The sequence below is a fragment of the Pan troglodytes genome, chromosome 4 (genome assembly GCF_028858775.2).
Source record: "Pan troglodytes isolate AG18354 chromosome 4, NHGRI_mPanTro3-v2.0_pri, whole genome shotgun sequence".
NCBI classification, from domain to species: Eukaryota; Metazoa; Chordata; class Mammalia; order Primates; family Hominidae; genus Pan; species Pan troglodytes.
The window spans coordinates 126,772,993-126,789,241 of record NC_072402.2 but is presented as its reverse complement, the minus strand read 5'-3'; the positions used below and the strand labels follow the sequence as shown (position 1 = coordinate 126,789,241).

The 16,249-nt window shown below is 34.7% G+C and overlaps 1 protein-coding gene across 7 annotated transcripts in view; it reads right to left on the bottom strand.

The window, feature by feature from the left end:
• The window catches only part of SLC27A6 (solute carrier family 27 member 6), a 68,705-nt gene that overhangs the window by 10,792 nt on the left and 41,664 nt on the right, over positions 1-16,249 (bottom strand). For all 7 annotated transcript variants that reach the window (XM_001160136.8, XM_024356721.3, XM_009449587.5 and 4 more), the window contains one exon: positions 6,872-7,066. In XM_001160136.8, coding sequence (XP_001160136.5) covers positions 6,872-7,066 — 195 coding nt within the window. The remainder of the gene's footprint in view (positions 1-6,871; positions 7,067-16,249) is intronic.

The following is a 16,249-nucleotide window of genomic DNA, read 5'->3' as shown; positions in this document are numbered from 1 at the left end:
ATATTTTCAGCTACTCTGCTCCTATCATGTCCATATTATCACATCATGCAGGCTCATTTGTCCACTAAATTCTCACCCTGGAAGAGAACTGCAGACTGGTTTAGTCCAATCTCCTCCTATTTTGTTTTGTTTGTTTTTGAGACAGTGTCTCACTCTGTCACCCAGGCTACAGTGCAGTGATGAGAACTTGTCTCACTGCAACCTCTGCCTCCCAGGCTCAAGCAATCCTACCACCTTAGCCCTCCATGCAGCTGGGCTTACAGGTGTGAGCCACTTCGCCCAACCCTCCTCATTTTTATTCTGTAAGAAAATTGAGGTTCTACTCAGCAATCAAAGAAGCTCAGTTAGAAAATGGTAAACTAACATGAATGTAATAAAATGAAGTGAGATAAAATAATAATAAGGAAAGATGAATGGGGGGAAAGCAGGAGAAGAGAAATGAACAAATATAGAACAAATAAGTGGGAAAAGATAAGATGATTGAGATAGATGCAATAGTATTATTTATCATCAAAGATTAAATACAAATACCTCTGGTTCTTAGCATTAGTAAAATAAGCATGTAACTTGAATCACAACTCATTATTTGAATTAAAATATAAATGAGAGCAATTAATATTGATTGGGCACCAACTATATGCTGGACACTGTGCTAAGTGTTTAAGAGTTCTATTTAATGTAATCATCAAAACATCCTATGATGTAGAAATTAATATTATCCTATTTTAGGATTAGAGCCAATGAAAGAGGCAGCAAAGCAAATATATTGTTATTCTAGATATAAAGACTGTTTATTAAAATACGAACTTGCATCTTGTTGGTCTTTGTCTGTAATTGGGATAACAGGATATTGGCCACTTGCCTAATGGCTAGTAGAAAGAAAGAGTCCAGAAGTTCCGGGACTGCCTTTATCATCTTGGCCAAACAAAAACAGAGCCCTGTTCATTACTTATTCTTTTCTCTCCTGTTTTAACATGCTTTGTTTTTTGGAAAATTTGCCCAGTGACTTGTGATGTCAGCTTTAGCGTTATTTCTTTTAGATTAATTGGGCAACTGTGTGTGGGTGAGATTCATTCCACAGCAAATTACTGTTTAGTGTGTCTGTTATCAGAAAAGGGGGACTTGATAGTCAGAAATTGAATAATTTTATAATTCAAATGCAATTAAATATATCACCGCATTTTCTAGAAGTACTCTGGAGCAGAGGATTAGTGCTCAACTAGAAATATTTCCATTCTCCTTCCTGCCTTCAAGAGGTCCTCATGATATTACAAAAATGGCTGCATTATAATACAAATTTAAAAAATAGATGCCACACATTAAAATCTCCCAAATGTACATGTTTATGTATGTGTATATGCGTACATGTCTGGAGCACAGCTGCAGGGGGTCCCATTCAAAACATGGGGTCCCATTCATAGCAGAACTGTGCAATGCACACACACCTATGTGGCTCTATGCATTGGCCCTGGGAGATTTTATCCACACCCACGTATCTTTGCAGATTCAGATTTGTAAATTTATGAGTTGGAAAAGGAACGCAAAGTTAATTTCCTTGATTAATACATGAGGAAACTCTGAACTGAGAGAAAAGTAACTTGTCAAAGTCACAAAGTGAAATAGTAGTAGAGTCGGGAATAGAGTTATCAGTCCCTGTGTAGTAAAGAATTTAACCTTGCCCCCAAAAGAGGTCCTGGCTTCTGGGAGGTGATCTCTAAGCCCTTGGAATGTCATTCTTAATAGAGTAGGACATTTTTTTCTCTAAAACCTTTGGGCAACCAGATGGTAACAATATGATTTAGAATGGGGTCTCTGAGGCACATGAACAATGTGAGGTAGGCCGGGAGCTTTGGATCACCCAGCTTGACCTCCCAAGGGGCAGGAGATGGATGTAAGCTATGTGAGCAGTCAACCAGAATTACACAACCAAGCCCCCAGAAAGACTGGACATCAAGGCTCCTATGAGCGTCCCCATTTGGCACCAGTTCGTGCGTATTATTATACAATTCCAGGAAAGTAATGCTGTTCTGACTCCACAACACAGCATAACTGGAAGCTTCACCCTTGGTACCCTCCTGGATTCTGCCTTACGTATGACATCCCTGGGCTGATTATAATCTAGATCCTTTAGCTGTAATAAGCTGAGTTTTGTGAGTCCTTTTAGCAAATTATCAAACCTGAGAGTGGACTTTGGGACTCCTGAAATTGTGTCAGAAATGGGAGTGGTCTTGTGGGGACTGTTCTCTTATTTTGAAGTTGTCTAACTTTCCTCATCCCTAAAAGACACCTACTTTTAAGGCAATAAAACAGCTTATGAAAATGGTTAAAGAAATGAGCCATTTTATTAATCTCATATATTATTTTAAAATTTAAGTTTAGATGGTAAATTTTAAATTCCGTTGTTATCTATGGATTTGCCAATATGACAGGTAGGAGAATAACCATTTATTCCTTTCCTCCCTCCCTACTCCCATTTTTGTTAGTGTTATAATTATTTTTACATTGTCAGGTTTTATTCCATGTATAAACAATTCAGAGTTGTTCAATCTTCTACGTGTGAATTGATCCAATGTTCACCATCAGGCATTTTAACTGAAGGTGATTCTTTCATTTCTAAGTTATGGTTTATCTTCAAGTTGGCCATGATTTTTCATTCAGTGAATTTTACAAAGAAATATTGCATTCCTATAAATATGCAGGTATTATAGTTTCTGATTTCTTAAAACTTTGAGAAAACCTCTTTGTTGACTTGATACTTGAGAAGCAAGTTAGCCAGAACAAAAATTCTTAAGTCTTTCCTTTTTTTCTAGCCTTGAGTGTTTTATTTTGAGAATGCCTAAGATGTTTCCCACCCTCACCTGTGTTACATTTTGCTCATCCTTTGCTTTCGCTACCTCAAAATCTCCTTTTGGTTCTTTTTGTTTCACAATTTTACCAGGATATATTTTTCTGATAATTATTCTACCCCATATAGTGTACTCTTCTGCTAAAGATTCAAGTTTTTACCTTAAGGAAATTTTCCTCTATTAGGGTAGAAATAATTATTTTTTTCTTTGATCTGTTCTTTTCTGCAGGAACACCAATTAAGGACACATCAGATCATTGTCTATGTTTTCAAAATCCTTTTTCTTAATTTTTAAATGATCATTTGCTTGCTCTTTTTATTGTGTTTGTGGGACTCCTTAATTCCACTCATCTTTCTCCCTAACAACGTTTACATTCCTTTTATTTTATGTGATGCTCATTTGTGTAATATTTACATTTTTTCCTCTATTTTTTTCTTTGAGCAGAGCATGCTTACTTTTTAGTTCATTTTGTTTATTTATGTTTCTCCTTGATCCTTTTTCTTTTCTGAGCTCTTATTTTTAAAGAGAAGATTATTGCAAGTTTTCAAGCCTGTGAGTAATTGTTTTTCTAAACATTTCCTGGTCATTTTGGGGAACTTACTATTTTGATGTGCATTCTTTTTTTTTTTCCAGCTGCCTTTCATTTAGATTCATTTTCTCTTTTTTTCCGAGCTTTATTTCATCTATGTATAAAATGTGCATTCATTTTTTTCAGCTGCCTTTTATTTAGATTCATTTTCTCCCTTTTTTCAAGCTTTATCTATGTATTTTATGTTTGTCTCTTCCTAGTTACTTTCCCCAGGTGAAAATACTACAGAAAAAGAGAAAGCACTTCATAATTCTACTTGAGTTTGTCTCTCAAATATGTTGTCACTAAATTTTTATATAGTTTGCCCTGGGAGAATACGTGGGACAATATCTCTTCAGTTTTATGCATTAAAATAGTAAGTGTAGCACATAAAGACAATGGGTTATAGGAACTCTGTGTTGCTGCCTTATCTTTCTCCTTCACTTGTAACATTTTATCTCTGGAGGCTGCTTCCCTCCCAGATAATAAGCATGAGCCTCCATTAGGTTAGCATTTTTGAGAGACATTTATCAAATCTCCTCTCTTAATTATGAGATAATCATTGAACAAAATTTTTCTAATTACCTGCTATCTAACAAAACAACATGTGAATAAAATGATAAAAGACAGACTAGAAGTCATACAGTATTAGGCACAACTTTGTTTTTTCATTTCCAAACTGAAAAAGAAAACTAAAATGAGTTGAAAATCAGAGGTTTTCCAAATAAATTGAAGACAATCATGATTTTTTATATGATTGACATTATTACTGTTGACAGAAAATTTAAAGCATTAGAAAATTATAATAAAGTCAGTAATATAAAATACAAATCATCATACCCTTGTTGGTTGCTTTAGAATGACTCAGCTTCACAAAGGGGCTCAATATCAATACCAAATTTGTAATGGAACCAGTGCAATTAATTGAGAAAATTAACTGCAAGGAATGTAAAACTCAGTAAAATCAGCACTTACTTTCCCCAAAATGCTTTTGTTCAGAATAAAGTGCATTTCTGAGATGTCAACTATACCCTCAAAGTTCTAAAAGAATGCATTATAAAAATAGTTTGCACCTTCTTTTGGTTTAGAGCATTACTGTGATTTACACCAGCTTTGAATGGGCAACTAGACTGAAAAAGTGAGCTGCTGTGGCATGAAAAACACATGTCTGCCGATTACTTCCAGATACTGAAAAAATCACCATGGATTAGAAAAGCAAATACTTTGTTGCTTCCAGGTGTTCTTTGAGGTATGGCAGTTTATTATACAGAAAACTTCACCTATAAAACTAAAGCAGTTAGGGATGAAAGTGACAAAAAAGCACCAAAGTTCGCATTATGGGATTCTTAAAGATCTCTTCAAAAGCAGTTCTAAATATGGCTTGAGTAGGGTGCTCTGGAAATGTCAAAAGCAATGCTATAGGATAGTGCTACTTTCAGGGAACAGGTGAGGCCACTAAGGAAACACACCTGAGGAGAGAGATTATCAACCAAAAACTTTCCTCATACATGTATGTCTGTAGGAAGTACTTTCGTTCTTGCACTATTACGTCAGGTTTGGAGTCAAAAAATGAGTTGGGAAGTTTTTTCTCCTTCTGCATTATCGGGAAGAGTTCGTAAGAGAGGAATTATTTGCTCTTTGAATATTCATTATCCTGAGTGGGAAAGCTATCTGAAATTAAGGGAAGATGTTGGAGTATGAATTTATTTCATTTAGTGTGATAAAATAATTCTTGAGTCAATACTAGTAAGTTGTACATTTCTAGAAATTTATCCAATTCATCTAATAATTTCAAGTTTATTGATAGGAACTTATTCAACATATCCTCTTTTACTGTCTTAATGTCTAAAGTATCAGCAGCAATGTTCCCTTTTCCATTCCTGATATTATTTGTGCCTTCTATCAATCAGAATCGATTTACTTTTTAAAAATTATATTTCTATTTATTTTTGTATTCATCACCAAACATTTTTTCTATGTCATTAATTTCTGTTCTTTATTATTTCCTTCCTTTTATTTCCTTTGAGTTTATTTTAGTTGTCCTTTTAAAAATTAACTTATAGAGATGGTTACTGAGCTCCATTCAATTTTCAGCTATTCTTGGCTAAGTGCACAAGTTTTTTAATGTAACATTTTCTTTATGATTTAGCTCATAGTATCTTCTAATTTCTATTATGATTTTTTCTTTGATGAATGGAAATTTAGAAATGTTTTATTTCCAAATATATAGGAGGTTATCTAGTTGTCTTTTAAAAAAATTATTTCTACCAACAATTAAACTGTTTTCAGAGAGCATAATTTATATATATTCAATCCTTTGAAATTTGTTGGAATTACCTAACTGGCCCAGTAACTTTTGTAAACGTTTCAAAAGTGCTTGAATAAAATAGATATACAGCAGTTGTTAGATGCAGGGTCTTTCATATGTCGATTAGTGGTTTCTTATTATAGAAGGTTACTGAAGATTTATTTTCTCTTGCAGCTATATCAGTTTTGCTTTACAAAGGTTGAGACTGCTATCTTTATTTTTGCCTTTATTCCTAAAAAATTATTGTTGAGTATAAGTTCCAGTTTGACAGTTATTTTTTCCAAGCCAGTGGAAGGTAAATGTCTACTGTCTTTTGTGTTTTGTGGTTGCTACTGAGAAATCAGCTGTCAATCTTCTCCTCCTAAAAAGTTGGTTTATTTGGCTACTTTCAAGATTTTAGTGCTATCTTAATATAGTTTAAAAATTATTAAAGCCTGTATAGAATTGAGTGGTATAAACGATGAAAGATAAATAGAAATAGTGGAATAAAAACACTCAAGGAAAATGGAAAGAGTCAAATTAATATATATGGAAAGAGTCAAATTAATATATATCAGGGCCTATGCTTGCTATTTATAAATTATATCATTAAATTTGGAAACTGAACAAGAAAAGGCATCATTATGGCGATATGAGAGAGAAAATACAGAAGATAACTGAGGTTCACATAACCTACAGCACTGTCTCTCACACTGAGGCCACTACTCTATTTCTAGAAATTCTCAACTTAAAAAAAAAAAAAGGTGATAATATTTACCACAATTTACAAGCATAGTATCTAGAAGAGTGCTGGCAGACCACAAGGTGCTTTTTTTTTTTTTTTTTTTTTTTTTGAGACAGTGTCTCGCTCTGTCGCCCAGGCTGGAGTACAGTGGCGCGATCTCTGCTCACTGCAAGCTCCACCTCCTGGGTTCATGCCATTCTCCTGCCTCAGCCTCCCAACTAGTTGGGACTACAGGTGTCCGCCACTACGCCCGTCTAATTTTGTTTTTGTATTTTTAGTAGAGACAGGGTTTCACTGTGTTGGCCAGGATGGTCTCGATCTCCTGACCTCGTGATCTGCCCACCTCGGCGTCCCAAAGTGTTGGGATTACAGGTATGAGCCACCGCACCAATGTATTTCTTTAATAAGGAAAATGCTGTACTTACTTTGTAAAACAAATTTGTTCTCCCAATTGCTCCAATTTTCCCAGTGTAGTTCATGAAAGATATGCTTGATTCGGTAGCTGCATAAAGTTCACACACCTTTATATTTCCAAATCTGTCTAAAAATTCTCTCCATACATCACTCCGTATGCCATTTCCAATTGCCAAACGCACCTTATGATCCTTTTCTCCTTCTCTCTGTTAGAAGAAAATGTTTAACTTGTAATTAATTCCAGTTCATTATTATTATTTAAATGAAAAATATCATAGACGTAAACTGCATATGTGCAATAACAGAAGGGAAGTTAAAATATGTGTATAAGTCTATTGCAGAACTGTGTCCAAATTCTAATGAAAGTAACACTGGTCAAGAATAATACAGTTTGTGTTTTTCCATATCTGGGAACAGCTCATTCTAAATTGCAGATCACTAAAGGCTTTTTTTTGGGTAAATGTCAGGTAAGGAAGAAAGCATTTTTCAGGAAGAAAAAAATCATTACTTTGATAACATGAAACATACTTAAGTTTGGATGTCCAGGCTTAGCAGTAATTAGCTATACAATTCTGAACAAGATGTTGACTCCTACCTCTGATTCTCAGTTTATTCATCTATTTTAAAAAAGATAATAATACCCATCTTCCTTATATACTGTAGTGTATAGTTAATACGCAGTGCTTAACATAGAGTAAATGACAATTTGAGGCCATAGAATCAAAGTAATATTTGACTTGTAAATATTATGGCAACTATATGTAATTATTGTTTTAGAATGTGCAATATTCTCACATTTTTACTTTTCGTTCATATTTTAGAATTAAAGGAAGATACAGGATTCTATTTTGTTCTATATCTAATAAGTAATGTTTTAACTAACATGAACTTTTACACTCACCTAAAATTACAGTAAAAATATATTATCAGTGTAGTCACAATAAATCCATTATTTGGTCTGATTACCTCCATCATCTCCAAAAAATGCAAAATAACAAGATGTAATAATAAATCAGCAACAACAATAAAATAGATAAACTGGCTTCTTTGGTACCCATAATTTAAAATGATTAATGGATCACATTATTTATTTCAGTTTCTCTAAACACCATTTAAATGGTTTTAAAGTGAAGATTTTAATCTATGAATTCTCAAGAATAGAGAGAAGTGAGTTGAGAGGTAATTTTGGAAACTGAAAAGTGAAGAGATAAAAGGACATGTGATTGAGCAGAATGGATAAGGCTGAAATCTAAGCCTGCAGGTTAGCACTCGACAAGGGTTCCTGAAAGTGTCAAGCAAGCACCAAAAAGAATGAGGAAAGCAGAAAGCTTAGCAGGAAATTTGTTTCAGAAGCAGTTGTATAACTGAATATCTACATACAGACAAAGCATCTGGGAGTTTGCCCTTCCTACACATTGGCCAAAGACTGGAAAGTAATCTCTGGAGATGTCTAGCCAGACAGACACCAGTTTGGGTTGAGGAACTTACTGTGAAAATTAATTTTACAAAATAGAGTCCTTCACGTCATACCGAACTAAAATGGATTTGGAGGCCATGAAGAAAGGCACCCAGGTCATGCATACCTGTTCCAGAAAATGTTTTCGTAATTCAAACACAAAAGCACAAAGACCTAACCGTAACTTTAAGTCTTACCTGGTAACTGTTGACACTCATCAATCAGAACTCGCCAGCTCCCATAAGACACTGCCATCACCAATGAAACTTCCTTCAAAACAGCTTACATAACTTTGTTCATTTTCCCAATAAAACCCCAGCCTTTCCTTTTGTTCTTCAGACACACCTAGAGGCTACGCTGGTCTATGTGTCCCGAATTGCAATTTTTTGTTTCCAAATAAGCTCTTTGCTTAGAGATGCATCTCTATTATGTAATTTTTATTTCAAGTTAACACTACTGAAAACAGGAGGGTTAAATGAAAGTCTACATACTAAAAGATGAGATCACTAAACTCTTTTCCTGCTCTAGTATCAGAATTCCGATACCCCAAATCATATACCAGAGCAAGAAACTGTTCAGTTACTATCAAGGAAACTGGTCAGTCCAAGAGAAAAGATACTGACTTCTGGAAGTATCTCAATAAAATGTCTGGATCCTCACTTAGTCACCCTAGAATCTGAGCCTTTTGTTGACAAATCCCAGCCATGTGCCATCAGGCATTTAGTGTCTCATTCTGAAATATGATGATTAAAGAATTAATTTTTTAAAGAATAAAAATATGTAAAAGGAAGTAAAAGACATATGAGACACAAAGAACATGCCAAAAATACCTACAAGTGGAGCCCTATAGAATAATAAAATGAATGGAGAAGAGGCAATTCTGAAGAGATTTTAACTGAGAATTTTCCAAAAGTGATAGAAAGACATGAAGCCATGAAAAAATAAATAAATAAAACCTAAAACCTCAGACAGGTTAAACACCAGGGAAATACAGTTGGACATTTTCTGGCAAAATTGCTAAGAAGAAAAAATATATAAAAATTAAAAAGAGAGGGAGAATTTTAAAAGCAGCCAGAAAGAAATATAAACATCATTTCCAGAGGGGCAACATGAATATTTATGGCTGACATTTCAACAATGACCGTAAGCCTGGAAGACAATATAATATTTTAAAGCTAGTACAAGAAAATAATTGTCAACCTAGCATTCTATACTCAGCTAAAGAATTATTCAAAACTAAAGGAAAAACATGTTTTCACACAAATAAAAATGGAAAATTTTGTTTTTAGTAGAACGGTACAGATGGAACACTAAAGGCAGTTCTTAGCACCAAAGAAAACAATATTATACAGGAGCAAAGAAACAAAAAGCAGGAAGGAATGAAGAGGACCAGAAAAGAGAAGTGTTACAAAGTTCTTGCATTATAAAGAAGTGGAAAATATGCTATTTGAAGATAGAATGTGGTAAGTTAAGAATTAATCTTGGCCGGGCGCGGTGGCTCACGCCTGTAATCCCAGCACTTTGGGAGGCCGAGGCGGGCGGATCACGAGGTCAGGAGATCGAGACCATCCTGGCTAACACGGTGAAACCCCGTCTCTACTAAAAATACAAAAAAAATTAGCCGGGCGTGGTAGCGGGCGCCTGTAGTCCCAGCTACTCGGGAGGCTGAGGCAGGAGAATGGCGTGAACCCAGGAGGCGGAGCTTGCAGTGAGCCAAGACAGCGCCACTGCAGTCCAGCCTGGGCGAAAGAGCGAGACTCCGTCTCAAAAAAACAAAAACAAAAACAAACAAACAAAAACAAACAAACAAACAAAAAAAAGAATTAATCTTGTATCCTTCCAGGTAATTACTCAAAGAAAAATACTTAAATAAATAAAACAAATATGAAAGGATGTATAACTAAAGGGCTAGTCACTGAAAACTAATAATAAAAATATTATTTCAAAAGAAGATTAAGGGGGAAAGGGAACAAATAACAGATGAGACAACAAGAAAAAATAGCAAGATAGAAGCTCTAAAAGCAAATATATCATAAGTACATAAAATGTAAATGGACTAAATATGTAATCATGGAAAAAAAACTTTTAGAATGCATAAAAATATAAAACTCAACTATATCCTGTTTATGAAAAACACATCTTAAATATTACATGAGCCCAAAATTGAAAGTAGTTGGATGGAAAAAGGTAAGCCATACAATCATCACCCAAGAGGAAGCTAGTATAACTATACTAATATCAGACAAAGTAGACCTTAAGTAAAGCAACATTTCTGGAGATAAAGAGGGATAGTTAATAATAATAAAGGGGTCAATTCACTGTATGGATAGCAACCTTAAATTTCTATTTACCTAATAACATAGTCAAATATATAAAGCAAAAATGGACAGAGCTAAAATAGACTGAGATATTTTTAACTTATCTCTCTGGTACTGATGGAATAAGCAGGAAAAAATCATAAGAATATGGAAGTTTAAAGAAAACTAACCAACTTGACCTAATTTATGTATACAGAACAGTATAACAAGTCACTGAAGAGTACACATTTTTTTTCAAGTGCCCATGAAACATTTATCAAAGTAGATCAATCATTTGTTGAGTCTTACAGCAAGTCTAAGCCAAATTCAAAGCATTAAGCTTCATTCAAACTATGTTCTCTGACCACAATAAAATTAAACCATAGATCAATTACAAAAAAGAAAACTAGAAAATCTCCAAATGTTTGCATAATAATAATACACCTTTAAACAACCCATGGGTAAAAGAAAAAAATTACAATGAAAAATTTTAAAGTATTTTGAACTGTATAAGAAAAATAAGACAGAATAAAAATTATGCTATGCAGCAAAAGCAATACAGTAAAAATACATATTTTTATATTATAAAAGTATATATGTATAAATAATAGTTTGATATATATTTATATAACACATGTATGTATGTGCATATATTTGCACTGAACTATAATATATGTATATTTATGTAACCATATATAGATATATCTATATCTATATGTATCTTTTCAAGGGTATTTGTGTGGCAAACAGGCTTGGAAGCTAGAGATGGTTTTTGGGTCACAGAGAAAATTTATTTACCTTCCATGATAGTAAAGTCTCCCTCCTCTTCTGGGAGAAAATTTGTTTACATACAAGAAGATTTACTTGCATATCTTTATTAACTCTTTCTCAGATATAAAGAAAGGGCAGGTTTATCAGTAGCCCCTTAAATGACTGGGAAGCTCCTAAGGGCCTTGTTCTCAGCTGAGGCACAGACCTATGCTACAGATGTAGCATCCCCCTAGGCCCACCTCTGCATTCCCCATAGGATGTGTGGGGAGAGGGAACTGTTGTGGACATGAGATGTGAACAGAAGGTTATGATGCTTTTTGTGCTGCATAAATCTATTTGAGTTCATTCTTTCCTTACTAACCAGTTTTATGGAAATATGGTGAGCCAGTCAAGCAGCTATGGTGTTGCTTATGGACTGCTTGAATGATTGGCAAAGTGTTGAGCAGGTACTTCTCAAAGAATACCTCCAAGCATCCAGTAAGTATATGAGAATATGCTCAACATCATTCATCATCAGAGAACTACAAATCAAAACACCATGAAGTAGCAACAAACATTTACAAACATTATGATTTCTTCTTTAGCATAGCACTATAAATTTTCCAACAAGTGTTGGCAAGGACATGAAACAATTGGTACTGTCATAGACCATGGGCAGGAGTGCCTATTACTGCTGCCACTTTGATTAGCAATATCTACTAATGCTGAAATATGCATAAAATACAACCTACCCATTCCACTCCTAATTATCTGCCAAGATAAATACATAAATCTGCCAAAAGACACATATAAAAATGTTCCTAGCATCATTAATCATATTAAGTCTCAATTGAAAGCAATCCAAATCCATCAATAGTAAAATAGATATATTTTAAATGTTGTGTTATAGTAACATAATGGAATAGTCTTCTATTAGTTTTCTATTGCTGCCATACAAATTTCCACAAACCTAGGCCCTTCAAACAATGTCAAGTTACTATCTCACAATGTCCATAGGTCAAAAGTCCACATCAACTTCACTGATTTGTGTGATTCAGGACTCACAAAACTGAAATGAAAGTGTTGACTGGCTAGGGTCTTATTGGGAGACTCCTTCCAAGCTCATGCAGGTTCTTGACAGAATCAAGTTTCTGGAGGGTGTAGGACTAAGACTCTCTTTTCTTTGCTGGCTATCAGCTGGGGGCTGCTCTTAGATCATAGAGGCCTCTCTCCAGTTCTTCCACATAGGCCTCTATATATGAGAACAACAAATGACACATTGAGTTCCTGTCATTTTCCAAATCTCCAACTTCCCCTATGCTGAGTCTTCCTTGCTTGCAGCCAGAGAAAATCATCTGCTTTAAAGTCTGATACGATTATATTGTATCCACCAGGATAATCCTCCTATTTTAAGCTCTGTAACTGTAATCACATCTGCAAAATCCCTTTTGCCAATGTTTCTACTGCACACATATTCACGCATTCCAGGAATTAGGGCATGGACATATTCGAAGGGGCCATTTTTTAATTTTTAATTTGTATATTTTTTTTTGCCTACCATAACTCTAAAGTGATGAGAGAGAATGAACTACTGCTATACCTCAAAACAAAGATGAATCTCATTGACATAGTGCTGACTGAGTCAAAGAAGCAAGGTCAAAAGAATGCATATATATAATTTCATTTAGATTCTGTTTTTGGGAAACAAGCAAAACTAATTTATACTGGGAGAAATCAGAATCTTGTTCACATTTGGGAGGACAGTGACTCACTGATTCAGCACGTTAGCAGGGACGCCTTTAAAAAAATACGATTTATTAAAAACACGTAACATGTTATTAAATCTTATTAAGAAATGTTAGCGCCAGGTGCAGTGGCTCATGCCTGTAATCCCAGTACTTTGGGAGGCTGAGGCGGGTGGATTGCCTGAGATCAGGAATTAGAGACCAGCCTGGGCAACAAGGTGAAACCCCATCTCTACTAAAAAATACAAAAAATTAGCCAGGCATGGCGGCGTGCGCCTGTAGTCCCAGCTACTCAGGAGGCTGAGGCAGGAGAATTGCTTGAACCCAGGGGGTGGAGGTTGCAGTGAGCCGAGATCGCGCCACTGCACTCCAGCCAGGGCAACAGAGTGACACAGGCGCGCGCACACACACACACACACACACACACACACACACACACACACAAAGAAATGTTAGCTATGATGGGGAGCTTGAGATGGATTTGTGATAGACATTAGAAAGCTAAATTTAAAATATAAAAATGGGACAATTATTATTTATAAGGAATGAAAAGAGAAAAGTTGTAATGAAATAAATACAGTATGTCTCAGCTATGAATAAAATTTATATATTGTCACTTCTTTACAATACTTAAAAACTGGTTATAAACATATTTTTAAACTATCATAATTTTATTGGTGTCACAGAGAGAGAAGATATGTGTGTGGATAGTGAGTATGTGAGTAGGAAGCCAGGTAGACGACAGTTAAAACTGAAAAATCAAGAAATAGTAGAATACATATTTTACTGAGAAATATGGAGATAAGTAATAACTAAAAATGTCCTAGAAGAATTAAAGATGCTTACTTCTAGAGATCAAGTACTGATAATGCAGAGATATTTCTTATCCTAAGAGTACTATTTCATTTTTATAACTGTGTAAAAGTACTGTTTTGATTTTTAAAAATTCAATTGAGGCTGGGCATGGTGGCTCACACCTCAGCACTTTGGGAGGCCAAGGCAGGCGGATGACCTGAGGTCAGGAGTATGAGACCAGCCTGGCCAATATGGAGAAACCCTGCCTCCACTAAAAATACAAAAATTAGTTGGGCATGGTAGTGGGTACCTGTAGTCCCAGCTACTCAGGAGGCTGAGTCAGGAGAATTGCTTGAACCCAGGAGGAGGAGGTTGCAACGAGCCAAGATTGCACCACTGCACTCCAGCCTGGGTAACAGAGGGACTCTATCTCAAAAAAAAAAAAAAATCAATTGAAAATAATAAGATAGCCAAGATGTGGAATTATGTGAAACGCTCTCACTTGTTGATTTCCTTAGACCTACATAAATGAGATTTAAGGTAATTATTCTGCAAATGGAGAAAAGACTCCATCTGCAGCTCCTTTCAAGACAGAGGATTCTTTTCTCACAGTAAATATAACCCACAGCAGTTCTGTTCTAGTTCCCGCCTCCTATGGGCATGGCAGATTTTGCCTGCCTGGCATGGAACTAGCTCTTGGATTTTCCACTGCCATTTTCCTGCGTCAAACAGCAGCATTGCAAATCTTAGGACTTATTTTGCTTGAATAGAGAACAATCTTTTATATGGTATAATGCTTGGAAGCTTTTCAGGTATGAGATGAGTTTTAGCAAGTATCATCATTTATAAGATGCCTTGGCATTCTCTGAAATCCAATATGAAGGTGGTTTATAAACCAGATTCCACAGGCTTTAACTTGTGTGGGCTATAGCTATACAAGCTTACTAAATAAAAACAATCATCCTAAGAAATTCAGTTGATACAGACAATCACATTTTCAAAACTAGGATCAAGACTTTTGTCCCAAAATATCAAATTCATTTCTCTAATGTCCAAGATCTCTTTTTAAAAAATTTTTCTTTCCTTTAAAGAAAACCCAGAAGACCATGCTTTGAAAGGTATGAGGAAACATCAATTGATCTATTGTTTAGTGTTATGTGGGAAAAGAAAATGTGTATTTCTTTTATGTTGAAATATACATATATCATATCATACAACATTTAGAGAATACAGAAAAATAAAAAATGAAATAATATATAATCTCACTATATAAATATTATGTAACATATCTATATATACATTAAAAGTTATAATCACCATAATATGGCCATATATTCTAATTTATTAATAAATTCTGGACATTATTCTAAATTGTTATCATTCAAATATATGATGTTCCATGCTTATGATTATCATATAATTATACCACAATTTACCCCTTCATCACCTGTTTTTGAATTGCTACATTGTTCTTAAATGTTCATCATTATAGATAGTAGAGTGAATATCTTATCTATAAATTTTTGCATCTCATTAGGACAGATCCCTGGAAGAAGCCAATAGTTGTAAATATTTTTATGGATATGTTACCAAATTGTTGGCTAAAAAGGACATTCCTATTTATATCTTATTGAGGAGAGGGAGATGGATACCTCTTCAATGAAGAATTCTTAGAAATATGACATTCCATTTAATTTAAAATGACAATTTGATAAGAAAATATATTGTGTTTAATTTCTTTTTATTTTTAACCAAGTTGAATGCTTGTCATTTAATAGTGTATTAAGAAGATTAACACTTTTTAAAATAGTTACGAGCATTTGTTTCTTTTAATTTGATTTTTATTTTTAACTTTATATTCTTTTTTTTTTTTAAGACTGAGTCTCGCTTTGTCGCCCAGGCTGGAGTGCAGTGGCATGATCTCAGCTCACTGCAACCTCCGCCTCCCGGATTTAAGCAATTATCTGCTCCAGCCTCCCAAGTAGCTGAGATTACAGGTACGTGCCACCACACCTGGCTAATTTTTGTATTTTTAGTAGAGATGGGGTTTCACCATCTTGGCCAGGCTGGTCCTGAACTCCTGACCTTGTGATCCACCCGCCTCGGCCTCCCAAAGTGCTGGGATTACAGGTGGATTGTGCCCAGCCACATTCAATGTTTTTAATAATTAAATGGACCATTCTCTGCTCTTATTAATATTTCAACTTAATATGTGATTTAAAATTTTCTTTCCCATCCTATAAGCAAAAAAATCTATATATTATTTTCTTCTTATCTCTTTACATTTACCTATTACATTTATCTAGAATTAACTTTATGACAAGGATATAATATTTTTTGCTGTAC